This window comes from Aricia agestis, chromosome 2 (genome assembly GCF_905147365.1).
Source record: "Aricia agestis chromosome 2, ilAriAges1.1, whole genome shotgun sequence".
NCBI lineage: Eukaryota > Metazoa > Arthropoda > Insecta > Lepidoptera > Lycaenidae > Aricia > Aricia agestis.
Genome location: NC_056407.1, coordinates 17,966,832 through 17,983,176, shown reverse-complemented (window position 1 = coordinate 17,983,176; position 16,345 = coordinate 17,966,832). Strand labels below are relative to the sequence as shown.

The window sequence follows — 16,345 nt, the reverse complement described above, 5'->3', positions numbered from 1 at the left end:
GGTTACGTTTGACAGCTCGGAATTGTTGCTCTATTCCGCTAGCTATATTAACTTTATTGCGGTATACCGAGGTAATTGGAATAAAACATTTTGATCCTTTTTTTTCTTATAACAGCTGATTCTGTGTGTGGAACATGCAAATATATATTTTTTTTAACGATACGGACAATTCATCCACTTACCGGACGACTAGCAACAGCCTTAAAAGATAATCTATTCGTCCGATAATCGGACGACTAAGATTTATTTTATTCATCCGGTAATCGGACGACTAGACACTTCGTTAATTAATATCGATTCAGGCTTTGTACCACAGCGGCACCACACAGCAAATCACTAAATGACATATGTCAAAATTTAGTCAAAATTGTTCAATCACTTGCTCTTTGCAGTTTGCTGTTTTTTCTGTTTCTACTTTCTTGGTTTTCGTTCTATTGTCGATTGTCGTACCTATGTCGTGTGTTTTTTGAGGAATTTCTCTAGATCATTGAACTGGCTATTTATGTTTCTGAGACGCATTTTGACGAAATTCTAGCAATTTGCTATTGCTAGCATAATTTGTTTGTTTTGTGACTCGATTCCAACAAATCAACGTTATGGCCTACTGACTGTAAGTGGAAGACATTTCTGCATTTTTCATCACGATTCATGACTAATTTAGCAAAGTATTCGCTTAGGTCCTTGGACCTTATATTTTAAGCTCAGTTATAAAGTTTATTGTGTATAAAACTATTGATATTTGGGACACCATTGTTCTAACAGCACAAAAGAGAAAGGCGCATCATCCGTGCAGACCGTGCTCCGTATGAACAGTCTTTAACCTACTTAGATACGTTATTACGATTAATGAACCCTTATTTAGTATTTCTCTACTTTATTACCATTTTTTTTCAATATTTTTCTAGTAATAGTAGTTTTTGCAGTATCGATCTTACACAGTTATACCTAAGTAGTTTTAGTTTTGCTCTCTTGTTGGAAAAAAATTTGACAGCTATAAGTTATAACAACAATGTAACATTCTTTCTACACTAAACATTTTCAAGAAATTATAATATAAACATGGTTGTTGTGTAATGTTCTTGATAAAATAACAAAAAAGAAAGGGTTTTTAATGGGATATTATTAAATGCACATCAGAACAGAATACTTTTTCAGCACACTAGGTAACTCCGCTAATTAACTGAATGCATACCAGAAAAACTAATGCTGATAAAAAAAAAAAAACAATTGATTAACTGAACATGTCCTTCAAAAAAACTTAAACGTCATACAAAATGAGACAACCTTTATAACCGAATTCACACCAAAAATATGGTTCATACATCAGATATATTATTTGTAAAACAAATATTTAAATTGTTTATCAAAAATACTAACTTGCACTCTAAATTGGACAATCTTACAACGGAATTTCTAAAAACGATATCGAAAGGTGCACTACAATAAAATCAATTTCTATTATCAAAAGAAGTCTACAAATTGACAAATCGTGCAACTAAAATATTTTTAACCTAACTTTATTTTCTTTTTGTTTCTCTGTTTTACTGAAAAACATGTTGGGGCCTCCTCATCTAACGCCGCACTCACTCCTTAGCGCTCGCTCTTTACTCTTTAGCGACCACAGAACATCTTGACCTATTTCTGTGTTAGGGACAAATATTTTTGGTAATTATGATGAGATATGGTGAAAGATTTTATCATTCCAAAACTATATAATTCAAGGTTTCTTGATAAAAATTATCAAAATTCACTACTGTATTGTAATTGTATGGGTTAATAATAATTTATTAATGATTCTTAGATAATAGCAATATTGGCTAAGCCATCATGGTTATTTTTTGTGAACCACCCAGAAGTCAACTCATAATTGAAGCCAGTTCTTTTTTCTTTAGTAGCTTGTCAACCCCTAGAGTGCAATTCCTAAGCTGGAGGCTTAATTATTTTGCAATATATCGGTAAGGAACCCTTTGTGCGCTAATCCGACTCGCTCATTGCCGATTGTTTATTATTATTGTTTATGAGTTACCATTCAGTGTGCCAAAGTTTAGTCCATGTTAAGTTAGCACTTGATGATTTTTATGTGTTCTTAATTATATGAACATAACACATTAAATTGGGTTTTATTTAGAATAAATGATGTTCCTAAAAGTAATTTTGGTGATGGTTTTCCTTTAAAAAGTTATTATGTTTGTTGAACTAAGGAATTGTTAGATATATTTTTTTAATAATAGTTATTCGTTCAGTAAAACAGTTTTGCAAATAACTTTAAATAGTATGCTTAATTCGCATTATTTAGGGTGCATAATTAGTTTGCAAGTCAGTATTTTTGGTGAAACTTTCAAATATTTTGATGGAGAAAAGGGAATATACAGATATTGATTTAAATACATACCGTTTTTAATTCATCAAGCCCCATATGGTCACCGGTGACCGAGACACAATATAAATTCTATTGTGTTTCTTGTGTCTTAAATATTTTTAGTGTTGATTAAAATGGCATTAGGTAGTTTGTCGGGCAAAGTTCAGGAACAATGCTTATGAATTTGATTTTGAAATCAAAAATTTTTAATAATTTAAAGGATGCATACTGATATATATTTTAACAGAACAATACAACACTACTACTGACTTTTCAATAACTTTTTTAAGCCTAAATATTGGTTAAAAATAAATCTGCACTGAGGTGCACAGCTGTGGTGTTATATTAAAAAAAAAAATAATACAACATTTTATTTACAGGTGGAACAGATATCTAGCCTTTGAAGGTACGTTTATATAATTTTTAGTTCATTTTTAAATTAAGGTTACGGAAAAAAGTTAACATGTCATTGCTATTTTAACATCAAAACAATTGGAATTTGACAATTTGAGTCGTAAAAATATCCGGAGAGCCTGAGCTTAAAAGCATTGTTCAGTTGTGGATGTTTATATATTACATGTTGTTGCTATAGATGGCGGAAGTGGATCCGGAGACGCTGCTGGAGTGGTTGCTAACGGGGCAGGGGGATGAGCGGGACATGCAGCTCATTGCTCTGGAGCAGCTATGTATGCTGCTCCTCATGTCCGATAATGTGGACAGATGCTTCGAAAGGTATGTCTGTGTTTTATTAATATATTAATAATAAAAAAAATTTTCTCTGGACAAAAATACAAAACTAAAAAAATATTGTTCAAAGTAAGAAAACTATTTATGCATTAGTAGGCTATGTCATGAACTATTAGAGAAGTTGATTCCTAGGCAGATAGGGGTCCTACATAGTTAAGCCGTGTTACATCAAACCCAGCCGACAGATCACAATTAACATTTAATTGACATGATCCGACCAAATTTTATTGGCCTGTCAACTGCCTAGGAATCAATTATTTCCTCGGCGGTACTTATTCTTTACGATTTTTTTGTCAGTAGTATTACCATAGCACAATCATCTTGTTAAGTTAGTCGGCCAATTCAAGACATTCTTTTCTCACTCCATAATTATTAATATTATATTTTTGTTTGAATAATATTAATCTAATAAAGTATGTTCATGTACTTAGGTTCTATTCTAATTATCATTTTATAACATTGCACAATTTATAAGCAAACTCCCTGAGTCTTTTCTCTTGCAGACAGCATTGTATAAAAAACAATCATTCTGTTAACTCCCAGAAATATCTGACCATTCACAAAGAACATGTAAATACCTACTATAAAAGTGTATTATAAATACTATAAAGTCAACATGACAGGTACAAGCAGGAAGTGAATTTAAACCCATATTATACAAGCTGCTTACTTATTGCCATTTATGTCTGCACTCTGCGGTCATTAACATTTTTTTTATGAATAGCAATAAATCTGAGGCCCAAGTATGGAAAATGAATGGATCATTATTTTTAAAATTTTTGTACTTACTACAATGATTATGGATCGGAGAGTAAGGTTCCCCCTTTAATGAACTAGTGGTTTTCAATTACTCCTTACGGCCAATACACTAACATACAACTTCATTTTTTTTTCAGTTGCCCTCCACGCACATTTCTACCTGCTCTGTGCAAGATCTTTCTAGACGAGTGTGCACCTGACAACGTCCTAGAAGTTACTGCCAGAGCTATCACATACTACTTAGATGTTTCTGGTAAGTACTTTTTCAATTGGTAAGTGATTCCATACTAAACCCATTTTTCAACTGTACTGATATTTTAAATGTGAAAGTGTGTCTGTTTGACCGAGTATCTTTTAACTCTTCATGTTTAAACCGCTGAACCGACTTTGATGAAATTTATTATTGTAATACAAACTACCGTCCTATTAGCCTAACTTCGCACCTTTACAAGATATTAATCAAAGTTATACTAAACCGTATCAACCATAAATCTTACTAACAACAGCCACCAGAGCAAGCCGGATTCCGACTCAGTTTTTTCACAACAGATCACCTCCAGACAGTTAACCAAATCCTTGAGAAGTACTCGGAATTTAGGTAACCTTTTTACCTAGCCTTTGTCGATTATGCAAATGCCTTTGACAGTATTAAACACTGCTATATTTACATCCCTTTATAACCAAGATATAGATCCTACTTTGAATAATTTATGAAAATAGCACTGCTGACATAAAACTCAACAGTACCGGCCTTAAATTCCGAGTCCAAGGACGTAAGTGTCAAGGCGGTCTAGTTGAAGTGGGGGTGGCGGGTCACGTTAGCCGCATGCATCCCGGCCGCTGGGCAAGTGTCTCAACAGAGTGGGCACCCGAAGATGGACGCCGCTGCCGTGGCCGGCCTAGAAAAAGGCGGCGTGACGAGCTGGAGGCATACCAGCCAGGCTGGCTATCGGTGGCGCAGGAGAGAGAACAGTGGAAGATCCTGGGGGAGGCCCAGCAGTGGGACAATATAGATAGGCTAATAAAAGAAATACATGGAGTCCCGAGAAAGGAAGATATATTTCAAAATTCCAAAAAAAATTATGGTGGTACTCTTACGAAAAACGAATTTGTGCGCATTTTAGTTGCGGGCATTTACTAGTATTTTATAGATACATATTTTATCATATGAAAATTATTCAATTGTTGTAGCTGAATGCACCAGGAGGATTGTAGCAATAGATGGAGCTGTGAAAGCCATCTGCAGCCGCTTACTTACAGTGGATCCCAACAACAGAACCAGCAAGGACCTTGCTGAACAATGCATCAAGGTAAGCTTTGCTATTGTGAAGTTCATTGATTAATTTTATATTATAATTACTTTTCCTACCTTTTTTATTTTTTATTTTATGAAATAAGGGGGCAAACGAGCAAACGGGTCACCTGATGGAAAGCAACTTCCGTCGCCCATGGACACTCGCAGCATCAGAAGAGCTGCAAGTGCGTTGCCGGCCTTTTAAGAGGGAATAGGGTAATAGGGGAGGGTAGGGAAGGGAAGGGAATAGTTGAGGGTAGGGAAGGGAATAGGGTAGGGGTTAGGGGATTGGGCCTCCGGTAAACTCACTCACTCGGTGAAACACAGCGCAAGCGCTGTTTCACGCCGGTTTTCTGTGAGAACGTGGTATTTATCCGGCCGAGCCGGCCCATTCGTGCCGAAGCATGGCTCTCCCACGTATAAATTGTTTCCCTTTGTATTGTTTCCCAATTTCCGTATGTCTCGAATTTGTAAAGTGCCTGTGATATGCAGACAGTTTTCAAAGGCAGGTAAATTTATTGTCTGCATATTAAAGTTGTCGTGTCTGCATTGTATTGAACTACGTCTTAACCGCTATATAGATTATTCAAAATTTGTAAGAAATTGGCCTCGTGGTTTGGACTACATTACATACTCGATAACCCTGTGAACTTTGTATAACTTTCCACCTTACATTTAAAAACCTTCCCTGGACCTCCACGAATATTTCAAGGTAAAAATTTGCTAAATCGATGCAGCCGTTCTCCAGTTAGCGAGACAAGAAATTAAAAATTCATTTTTATTTATACTACAGACTTATTAATATAGATGAAGTATGGATTATAGTTTTTTATTGACTTGTGAGTTATGAGTAAACATTTTTAACCCATCGATCCCCAAGCGGCATCCGGCTGCCGCATAAGTCATAACAATAGGCTACTTGACCTATATTCAATTTCATTGAATAAATCCATATTTCTAGTAGAACTTGGCCTAGGAAACCATATTTCACCCTTATCATCGTCGTCGATTTGAAAATATGATTTTATATTTTTTTAATATTTTTTTAATTTGTACTGAAGAAAACGCTTTCAATAAAGAAAGCATTAAAATACAAAAAATATGACGTCACACCATGGCGGACAGTGTATTCGACGCCATTTAAAAGGCATATTTTTCAATCAACATTTTTATTGGTTTCTACTGTTTAAAATATTAAAATATTAGTTTTTTTGGTGAAAATGAATGATTAAGAAGCGATTAGCATAAATAAAAAAAGTACGTCAAGTAGCCTATTGAAAATCTATTGTGTCTGCAGTGACCCACGATGGAGGTGCTACGGTTTTGGAGCCGGTACGCACGCGCGAGGCTATAGATATAAAATATAAATTATAGTTTTTATTGACTTATGATTAAACGTTTAAGGTACTGGAGCTAGTGTGCACGCGCGAGGCGGGCGCGGTTTGGGAGGGGGGCGGGCTGCCGTCCGTGCTACACTTCATAACGCACCACGGTACCTCCGTGCACAAGGACACCCTGCATTCTGCTATGGCGGTTGTGTCCAGGTGATTTATTATAATAGCTTTTTTCAAATGCTTACGACTACTGTTCATGACTTTTGCTCAGTAAAGGGTATTTTCAACATTTGACATAAGAACATAATATAATTATTTATTTGATGTTTTCAGTCAACCGCTTGTTAAAAGTGATCGCACGCGCCGAACGCGCCGCATTTTAGAATTAGTTGTATGAAATGATGTGAAACCTCGCGTATTCGTTCGCACCGAACGCGCCGCATTTCGTGTAGGTACTATGCGGTGCGTTCGACGCGTACGGCACGTACTGTGCTGACAAATGTGCGATAAGCTTAACTGTACACTGTGCCGTACGTGAAATTTTTTGTGTGGAGTCTGTTAGTTTCAAGTCCCCAATCGGTACAAGAGATAATATTGAGAGATATGACGTGTGAAATGCGAGCGAGATGTATGTTGAAAGGAGAAGATGTGTAAGCGACATTGATGTTACGACGGAAGATGTAATTTTCATGCAGGGTGTGTGGTAAAATGGAGCCGGGAGACGCGCGCGTGGGCGATGCTGTATCATCACTATCGTCGCTGCTGCGACACAGCGACGCGCGTGTTGCGGACGCGGCGTTACGCTGTTTCGCCTCGCTCGCGGACAGGTTCGCGCGCGCGCACGCCGACCCCGCGCCGCTCGCCGAACACGGTACGATCATATTGCGAACTGTTATATACCTCGCTAGTATGAACATAGAATTTATTCAGCACTTTATTTATCCATTCTTGCTGGAAAGCTGCACAACATATTAGAGACGCGAACTATATAAATATACAGTTCCGTTTCAATAAATACACACTGTTATAAAAAGTAACCAAACGTTATAATTGTTATTGGCTTATATTCCACACTGGAATTAAAATATCTATATATTAATACGTAAGCCAAAAACTTTGTATCCCTTTTGACGAAAAATGCGGAAACGTAGGCGAATGAAATTTTGCACAGTTATAGTTTATATGGTGAAGGAGTGCAACGAGCTAATATTATTTTGAAATTATGATTTAAGGCGCTGTGTGTTCAGCATAACGCCGCTTTTGAGGGGGTGAGGTGGGGGCGCGATAGAAACGGCGCGCGGAGCGTCCCGCGCGCCGCGCAGTGTTACGCTTCTCACGCATCCTTATTCTGGTTACGTACCTATTCTGATTGCATTGGTTCGCGCTCTTTTTGTTACATCGCAAGAGTTGTATTCTACTAACACAGAATAATTAATAATGCAGAGAGATTATGAAAGTATCTACGCGAAACTTTAGCAAAGGAATAGGTACAATTAAATATTATCATTACATTTGTATTTTTTATTTTTACTAGTTATTTTATAAGTGAGGTTTATAAAATAATATATAAGTACAAAAAAAATAATATAAGCTTTGTAGGTTAAGCCGGTTAACCTACCTAATTTATTTTATTACTTACTTAGATATTGTTTTTGGGGTTCGGTACCCAAAGGGTTAAACAGGAACCCTATTACTAAGACGCCGCCGCTTACTAACAACAAAATAATAAAAGTAACAACAATAAAATAAAATAAAAAAAATCCGGATTTTCGGTTTTTTCGAATAGTAGATAAAATTATGAAAAATAAGCTTTTACGTAACTAGGGTTAAGGGTATGTTATTCGAATATTCGTTTTATTCGACTATTCGACGATTTTATTATTCGAATATGGGCATTTCTCCATATTTGAATTCTTCAGTTGATTCCCTAGCACATTTTTATTTCTGCATATTTTTTAAAATCAGTAATCACATATTATTTTTAAATATTATTGTTTAGCCCTTGTTTATCCATATTATTCTCTAATATGGATAAACAAGGGCAAGTTGATGCGGTTTATACAGATTTCCAAAAAGCGTTTGACAAGGTTGATCATTCTCTGTTGTTAGATAAAATAGCCTTCAACGGGATACGAGGAAATTTGCTTCGCTGGTTTATGTCCTACATTTTTAATAGATCGCAAAGGGTAGTGATAAACGGCCATCGTTCTGAGTCCATATTTGCTAGTTCAGGTGTTCCCCAGGGATCTATACTCGGTCCACTTCTTTTTGTCATTTTCATAAACGACATACAACAATGTTTCAAAATTCGCAATTTCTAATGTATGCTGACGATATTAAAATATTCAAATCGATAAGAAATATTGCAGACTGTTTACTTTTACAGCAAGATTTGTGTAGATTACATAACTATTGTATTCGTAATAAGTTATTTCTAAGTCTTCCTAAGTGTCACACTATTTCATTCACAAAAAAAATAAATAAACTAAATTTCACGTACACTATTAACAACACACCTTTAAATAAGGTCAGTTTAGTTCGTGATTTGGGGGTCCTATTGGATACATCTCTACATCTCAATCAGCATATTGATAACATTATTAATAAAGCTTATCGCATGTATGGGTTTGTAATTAGGTCTACCAGAGATTTCGTTCGACCCTCCACACTTTTGTTACTTTACAAAACGCTAATAAGGTCCCAGTTAGAATATGCCATACCTGTATGGAACCCTCTCTATAACAAATATTCAAATAGTTTGGAACTGGTACAGAAAAAATTCTTACGCACTACTTATTTTAAATATAAGCGATCTACTCTACCATACACTGATTTGCTTAATCACTTTAAACTATTGAGCTTTGAATCCCGACGTCGGCTCCTGGATGCCATGATGCTGCACGGTCTGTGCAATCATAAATTTGACTGCTCATCCCTAACTAATAAAATATGCTACACCGTTCCTAGAACAGTCAATCGACGTAGAGTTCGCCAATATAATTTATTTCACACTACATCCTGCAAGACTAACGCTGATCTTCGCATTCCCCTTCGTCGCCTAGTGGATACATACAACAATTACTTTATTGATATTGATATTTTTGCACTATCCTATAATCAATTCAAAAAACATGTCCATGACTATTTAAAAAAATTGTAATAATTAGAAAATCGTCCGTAGCTGTTATATTGTTTTTCTTCTTTTGTATTTTAATTATTTGCATATTTAAGGATAATATTAGAAAACATAAATGTTTTTCATCTGTTACAAACCACTTAACGCTATGCACTAATGTTTTTAAAATTATTTCTCTTTGTTAGGAATATTTTGTATTTTTTTTTTGTTACGCCGCGAACAATGGTGTGGGTTATGTGTTTATCACTTTTATTTATGTAATTGTACTTATTTTAAGATGTAACTGTTTTTTGTTCCAATAAAGAAAATAAATAAATAAATGAATTACGAACATAATTATCTATTTGGGCCCTTTTTCACTTCACAATTTTAGAAGATATTTTGATTTAAATTTTTCTAAACTAGGGAATCAACAAAGCTAATAGAAAAACGGTTTTTCAGCTAAATAAACATGTTCAATTTAAATTTTATTAACATGTATAAAATTGAGTACAAACCAAACTTGTTCGTTAAAACCAAATACAATTAATTAAAAATGCATTTATTTGAAATATTTTGACTAAGAAAAAAAAATTAGTACATATTTTACTTATTAGTATTATTTATTTGTATCAGAATATGAAGAGAATGTTATTTATATTTTAATAAAAATAAAAAGATAATATTATGTACCAATTAGATAAATAAGTAAATGTAAAATATATTGATTCCCTACTAGCGAATCATCAAAATGTATGTACAGGGAATCAATACAAAGATAGTTTTCCTGAGGTGTAGAAAATCGGTGCATATAGGTTAAATAATAAATAGACTCACTAAAAACCATACTCATTATCGCCATTAATTATATCGTGTCTAAGCAAACTTAATTTTGGAATCTAAATCATGTTATTGGCATTAGCAAACTTCAAGTCACCAGCTCCAAGATTGTTTCCCCCACCCCCAGAGCTTCGCTGAAATTTTTTTCTTTTTGTGGTGTTTGTTTTCTAGTGCGTTTTTTTATAGTTTCGAGCCACGTTGATACAGGCAAAGCCACCTACATGAACGTGGCTCGAAAATATAAAAAGACGGGTGAGCTGGCTTAGTAATAAGGAACATATATTATCATAACGGCGAATATAATAATATTATTTAATATCTAGTCTATCTTATACTGCTGCCTAGTAATACTATGCATAATAACATGAGGAAAGTAAAAGGTTTAAAAAAAAGAAAAGTAAAATCGTTTTCGATCGTGCTACGTGCTTTACAGCCTTGCCTTATTGCCCAGCTGTAACCTTATACAGGGTGTAACAAAAATAAGTGATAATACTTTAGGGTGTGTATGTGTTCCTTGCAGAGAGTTCACTGTGAAAGTAGCAGCGCTGAAAGACCAAAACATTTTTTCACTTTTGTATGGGAAAACTCGTGACGCTCGGGCCCTTGCCCATACAAAAGTGAAAAAAAAATTTCGTCTTTCAGAGCTGCTACTTTCACAGTGAACTCTCTACAAGGAACACGTACACACCCTAAAATATTATCACTTATTTTTGTTACACACTGTATAAATTTTTAAAGTGTTTAACAATGAACATGAACTATGTCATTTACGAAGAGTTATGTTGATATAAAAGTAAAAATAAATTATTTACTTCATACCATTAACAAAAAAGGTTGTCCGAAGCTTCATGTTACTTTTATTCAGAGTTTTCAACATTTTTCAAAATTTTCGAATTATTCGAATATATTCCAATTATTCGAACATTTTTGTAAAATATTGGAATTATTCGAATATCCGGATTATACGGATAATCCGGATTTGAGGATGGAAAAATCCGAAAATCCGGTTTTTTTTAAATCCGTTTTTTGCTATCTCTAGGTGTGGGGAGCTATTATTATTTACTTTGATAATGTGTTTACATTTTCCAATATAATACGAGATGTAAAGATAGGGGTTACAAAAAACGGTTTTTTTTAAAAATCCGGATTTTGGATTTTTTGTACCAAAATCCGGATTATCTGGATTATCCGGAATTTTGTTAAGTCTACCTTTAGGTAATTACAAGAAGCTTAAGGTAATTATAATAATAATTATTATAGTATTGTAGTGATGTGGAGTACTACTTATTACACCTGATAGTGTAGAAGTAGTGCAGCAATGCACTATTATTTATAATAATAGCTATAATGCAGTCTAAAAAAATATCTTTAGTCATGACTAGGGAATGCAATCCCGCAAGATAATTTCAATCCCGGTATTTGCGGGACTGAAGCATCACAATCCCACTGGATCCCGGTATTTACGGGATCCCGCAGGGTGGACATAAACTTGTAAAATAAATCGTTCTAATGACTTTACTTGATAGAACCCGTTTTATTCTTAGAAACTCAAATAAAAGAAACTTTGTCAGACACCTTTTTTACAAGGGTTTATTAATACTCCATTCTTTAGAATATATTATAAAAATAAAAAATAAACTTTTTGTTTGGAAATGGCTACGTTATAATAATAGTTACAAAAAAAATAATAAGCTTATTTATTTTCAGCTTTTATAAAAATTATTCATCTTTTTAAAATATAGGGAAAATTGTGCTAAAAGACTCCGTTACATACATACAGCCCAAGCTTATAAAAATAAGTTAAAAAAGTTGTGTCTGCCAAACGACTCCTGATATTCGACACAAGATAGCCAGCAGCTGAAAAAGTTGGCGCAGCTTCAACGCTGGTTGCAGGTACATTATTGTCATTGAATTATAGGTGAATTGAAGGTAAATTGTTTAGTGGGCTGCCTGTAGCCAGTTCACGCACCCCCGCGCGCAGAGTTACACGTATGAATCACGCTTCTTTGTAATCCCGCCAGTCCCGCGGGATCCCGCTAAATTTTCGACCGGGATTAGTCCCGCAAAATGCATGCGGGATCCCGGTATCCCGGTATTGCATTCCCTAGTCATGACTAAGTGTACAATGACATACATACATAATATATGTCTATTCAGTCTCTGTACTTCATTATACGTCCCGAACTCCCGATTTTTTTATCATCGAGTTCTTAGCAACTTCAAGAAATGGCATGGCAAGTATGCTCCCGAAACGTTGTTACATTAAAACGAACCTTATTCCCATACAAATAAGAATATTTTTACAACAAATAATTTAAATAGTGCTTGTAAATAATAATCAAGATGCAAGTTTATGAAACTAATAACTATGGCGAGTCCAGGATGGAATAAATAGAATGGTTCTACATAATATTATGTGTAGTTTATCTGAACTATTTTTACGATTTTTTCACATATTTTATATTTAAATAATTTTAATTTTTAAAATGTAAAAAATAATAAATTTATTACGCCATACACCAGAGTCATTATCTTAATATTTTTACTTGCACTACGATTTTTTAATAATTATTATCGTGTCGGGACTCGGGAGTGATTTTGTGACGAGCGTCCGGAGACAACCTCGCTGTACGCAGGCCATCGGCCAACTGAAATGCATTGCGACGCGAGTGCCAAGCGTGTACGCATCGCAATAAGATTCATTTTAGCTTAGCATAAAATTGAAATTTCTCAGGGCGGTCTTCTCTATAACATTTTTCATGTGTTTTTTTTTAATATCTTTCGAAATAAATAAATAATTGGCATAATTTTTAGATATCACTTTAGTTCAATAGATTTGACATGTAATAGAGGAAATAAATATGGTAGTTGTCGCACAAAATACAGAGTATTTCGCGACAAAAAAAATAATTTGTTCAGTTTTTTGGGGATTTATTTTTCAGAAGTGTAGAAGTCTTGTAAAAATTATATTTATATATTCCTTTACTTCGTACCCTTCACTGCATGTACTAATTTTTTTCTGCTGTGTACTGCTATTGGTTAGGGCCAACTTTGCGACGAAAAAATTCCTGTTTCACGTACAAAGTGAAGCTCACCTCACCTTAATCATACATTTTTTTAACAAATAAAACATAACACACACTACAACACACACACTAGGAATAATGACAGATTTTTGAGTGACAAACCTATACAATATACATATGAATTATTTAATTATACTCTTTCGTTTATGGTTGAAGTCTATTGACAACAAGGTGACAAATTGAAAATGGATTACTTATAGTTTTTTTTATCGAATCTGAGATACTATTAGATACGACAGTATATTATAAGAGATCAGCTGAGTCCCAGAGACAAGAGTTGAAAAAATATGATAAAATCAATATTTTTTTACAAAATATAGGTTACTGTCCTAATGTCGTTAAAACTAAGGTCTAATTTCGACCATTGGGCGATTTCTAGTACTGGTAATAATTTATCAAAACTAAAATCCTCTTCGTCAGATTAATGAATTGGGTTTAGTGAAAAAAATTAAAGGAAGGTTTTGTGACTGATTGCTGATTTCCGTTACAACATCGAGAGCATTTGCATGAAATATAAATTTAAAATCTATTAAAGGTTTGATCGAAGAGTTGGTCCGTCGTCTCGGCGCCACAGAGAGCACAGAAGACAAGGGATTAGTGACCTCTGTGTCGACCACTGTCAGCCTGCTGTCCACACTGTGTAGGGGATCGGCGCAGATTACGCATGTAAGTACCTACATAATTTATTATATTGCTTATTATCTTAAGCTTCATCAATTTTCTACATTATAAACAGTGTAAGATAAAAGTTGAAGGTGGAGAAAGACTGAACCATGACCTGGTATAAGAGGGTAGGTTAAACGAAAATACTTGGCAGAAAAAATATCCGGCCTTAACTCTTTTACAAACAAGATGTCGCCCTTAACATTGAAATAAATTTATAATAATTACGAGTATAATTTATATCGCAGAACGTCCATTCTCGGGCTCGGAGTATGGTGACACCGGGCCAGCAACCATTCGACAAACTTTCGCATTAGTAATATTATTATGGATGTGCACCAAGTTGTTATGAGATAACTTTAACAAACCTAATCAGGGCTTTACATTTTAAGGTCATACTATTTGTTGCCCATACGTCATTTTGTAACAGTCGACTCTGATTCTTGGGGCACTAGTTCATGATTCATCGTCAGTATATCAATGTTTCTGTCAGGACCTGGTGCGCCTGGAGCTGTGCGGCGCGATCGAGGCGGCGGTGCAGGCGGACGAGCGCTGGTGTCTGGAGTGCATGCGCCTCGTCGACCTGCTGCTAGTGCTGCTGTGTGAGGGCCGCCACGCTATACAGACGTGAGTGCCCATTTAATACAAGCCAAATATAACTTTAAAATGAAACAATAATGGAAGTGTCCCCTTTTGAGGTCTCTTTTTTGGAGTGAGGTGTAAGCGAGTGAATGCGCACGGGGAGTGGGGACACGATATATATGAACAGAAATCATATAGGGGTGACGGGTTGGTCAAAGAAAAAAAGTTGGTCAAATTATCTTAAGCTGTGCGAGGTCAAACATGTAATTTTTTTTATCTCAGTAACACAAGTCGCGGTCTCGGTCCGGTCGCGGCGACGGGCGGCGGTGAGGGTTCGAGTCGCGGCGACAAGTCGCACCGACAACTCATCGACTGCATCCGCGGCAAGGACACGGATGCGCTCGTCGCCGCCGTCAACTGCGGCGCCGTCGACGTCAACTTCACTGATGACGTCGGCCAGACGCTGCTCAACTGGGCGGCTGCTTTCGGCACGAAGGAGATGGTGGAGTTTCTGTGCGAGAAAGGTAGGTCTTGATAATCTAGTAATTTAATTATCTACTATCTTCTATATAAAGAAAAAATATTTTTAAATTTGTCAGTCTCGCTAAAACTCGAGAATGGCTGAACCGATTTGGCTAATTTTAGTCTTGAAATATTCATGCAATTCCAGGGAAGATTTATATTAAATGGAAAAAGTGGAAAATGGCACAAGTTCACCGGGTCATTTAGTGCTAGTATTCATATTTAAACAAGTTATAACTGTTTGTCGCTATCTTTCAAGTGGGCTCAACGTACCCGACCAAATAACATTGAACCTCTATCTGCCTATGAATTAATTTCTCTGATATTACAACAACTAAAGTAACTTGTCTCTCAATAATTAATTATTATTATTTGGCCTTTATGATTCGTGACTTCATTAGAATATGCACACCACAATTTAATTAAGACCATATTCGGACAGACAACACAAATGCACATACTAATTAGCAATAATTCAAAATGGGCCTTTATATTTAGAAATTATCTGATGTAGTTCTCAAACATTGTATCTTTTTATTATAAATTGTACAGGCGCTGACGTAAACCGCGGTCAGAGAAGCTCTTCTCTGCACTACGCGGCGTGTTTCGGGCGGCCGGCTATCGCCAAGGTGCTGCTACGGTATGGCGCCAATGCCGACCTGCGAGACGAGGACGGCAAGACCCCTCTCGATAAAGCTAGAGAGAGACACGATCAGGGTGAGTACAATCTCGCCTTTACTGCTAAAAATTTTTACACAATGGATTCTCTAGAGAAGTCACTTGGCAAATGATCACAAAACATTGCATTAGTTTACTCAATGTGTATTTTCTTTACTGGAGGCAAAAACAATTAATATCAAAGTTTGTAGTATGATAATAATTGAAATATGTGTAATAGTGCATGCAGACACTATACCATAGAAATCAATACAAAGCAAAAAGTTCGCTGCGTACGCTCCGATTCCGATCCGGGTGGACGCGCACCTTTAATCATAATTAGCGATAGCAATTTGGCTAAAGGCTAGATTATCATAATATTATGTA

The 16,345-nt window shown here is 35.5% G+C and overlaps 1 protein-coding gene across 5 annotated transcripts in view; it reads left to right on the top strand.

Moving 5' to 3' along the window:
- The first annotated feature begins 384 nt into the window (after nucleotides 1–384).
- Nucleotides 385–16,345, top strand: part of LOC121740047 (E3 ubiquitin-protein ligase Ufd4) — a 50,541-nt gene continuing 34,580 nt past the window's right edge. For all 5 annotated transcript variants that reach the window (XM_042132760.1, XM_042132758.1, XM_042132759.1 and 2 more), the window contains exons 1-11: nucleotides 385–610; nucleotides 2,740–2,765; nucleotides 2,952–3,091; nucleotides 4,003–4,118; nucleotides 5,057–5,175; nucleotides 6,564–6,703; nucleotides 7,189–7,364; nucleotides 14,070–14,200; nucleotides 14,691–14,824; nucleotides 15,062–15,303; nucleotides 15,854–16,018. In XM_042132760.1, coding sequence (XP_041988694.1) covers nucleotides 2,952–3,091; nucleotides 4,003–4,118; nucleotides 5,057–5,175; nucleotides 6,564–6,703; nucleotides 7,189–7,364; nucleotides 14,070–14,200; nucleotides 14,691–14,824; nucleotides 15,062–15,303; nucleotides 15,854–16,018 — 1,363 coding nt within the window. In that variant the 5' untranslated portion in view covers nucleotides 385–610; nucleotides 2,740–2,765. The remainder of the gene's footprint in view (nucleotides 611–2,739; nucleotides 2,766–2,951; nucleotides 3,092–4,002; nucleotides 4,119–5,056; nucleotides 5,176–6,563; nucleotides 6,704–7,188; nucleotides 7,365–14,069; nucleotides 14,201–14,690; nucleotides 14,825–15,061; nucleotides 15,304–15,853; nucleotides 16,019–16,345) is intronic.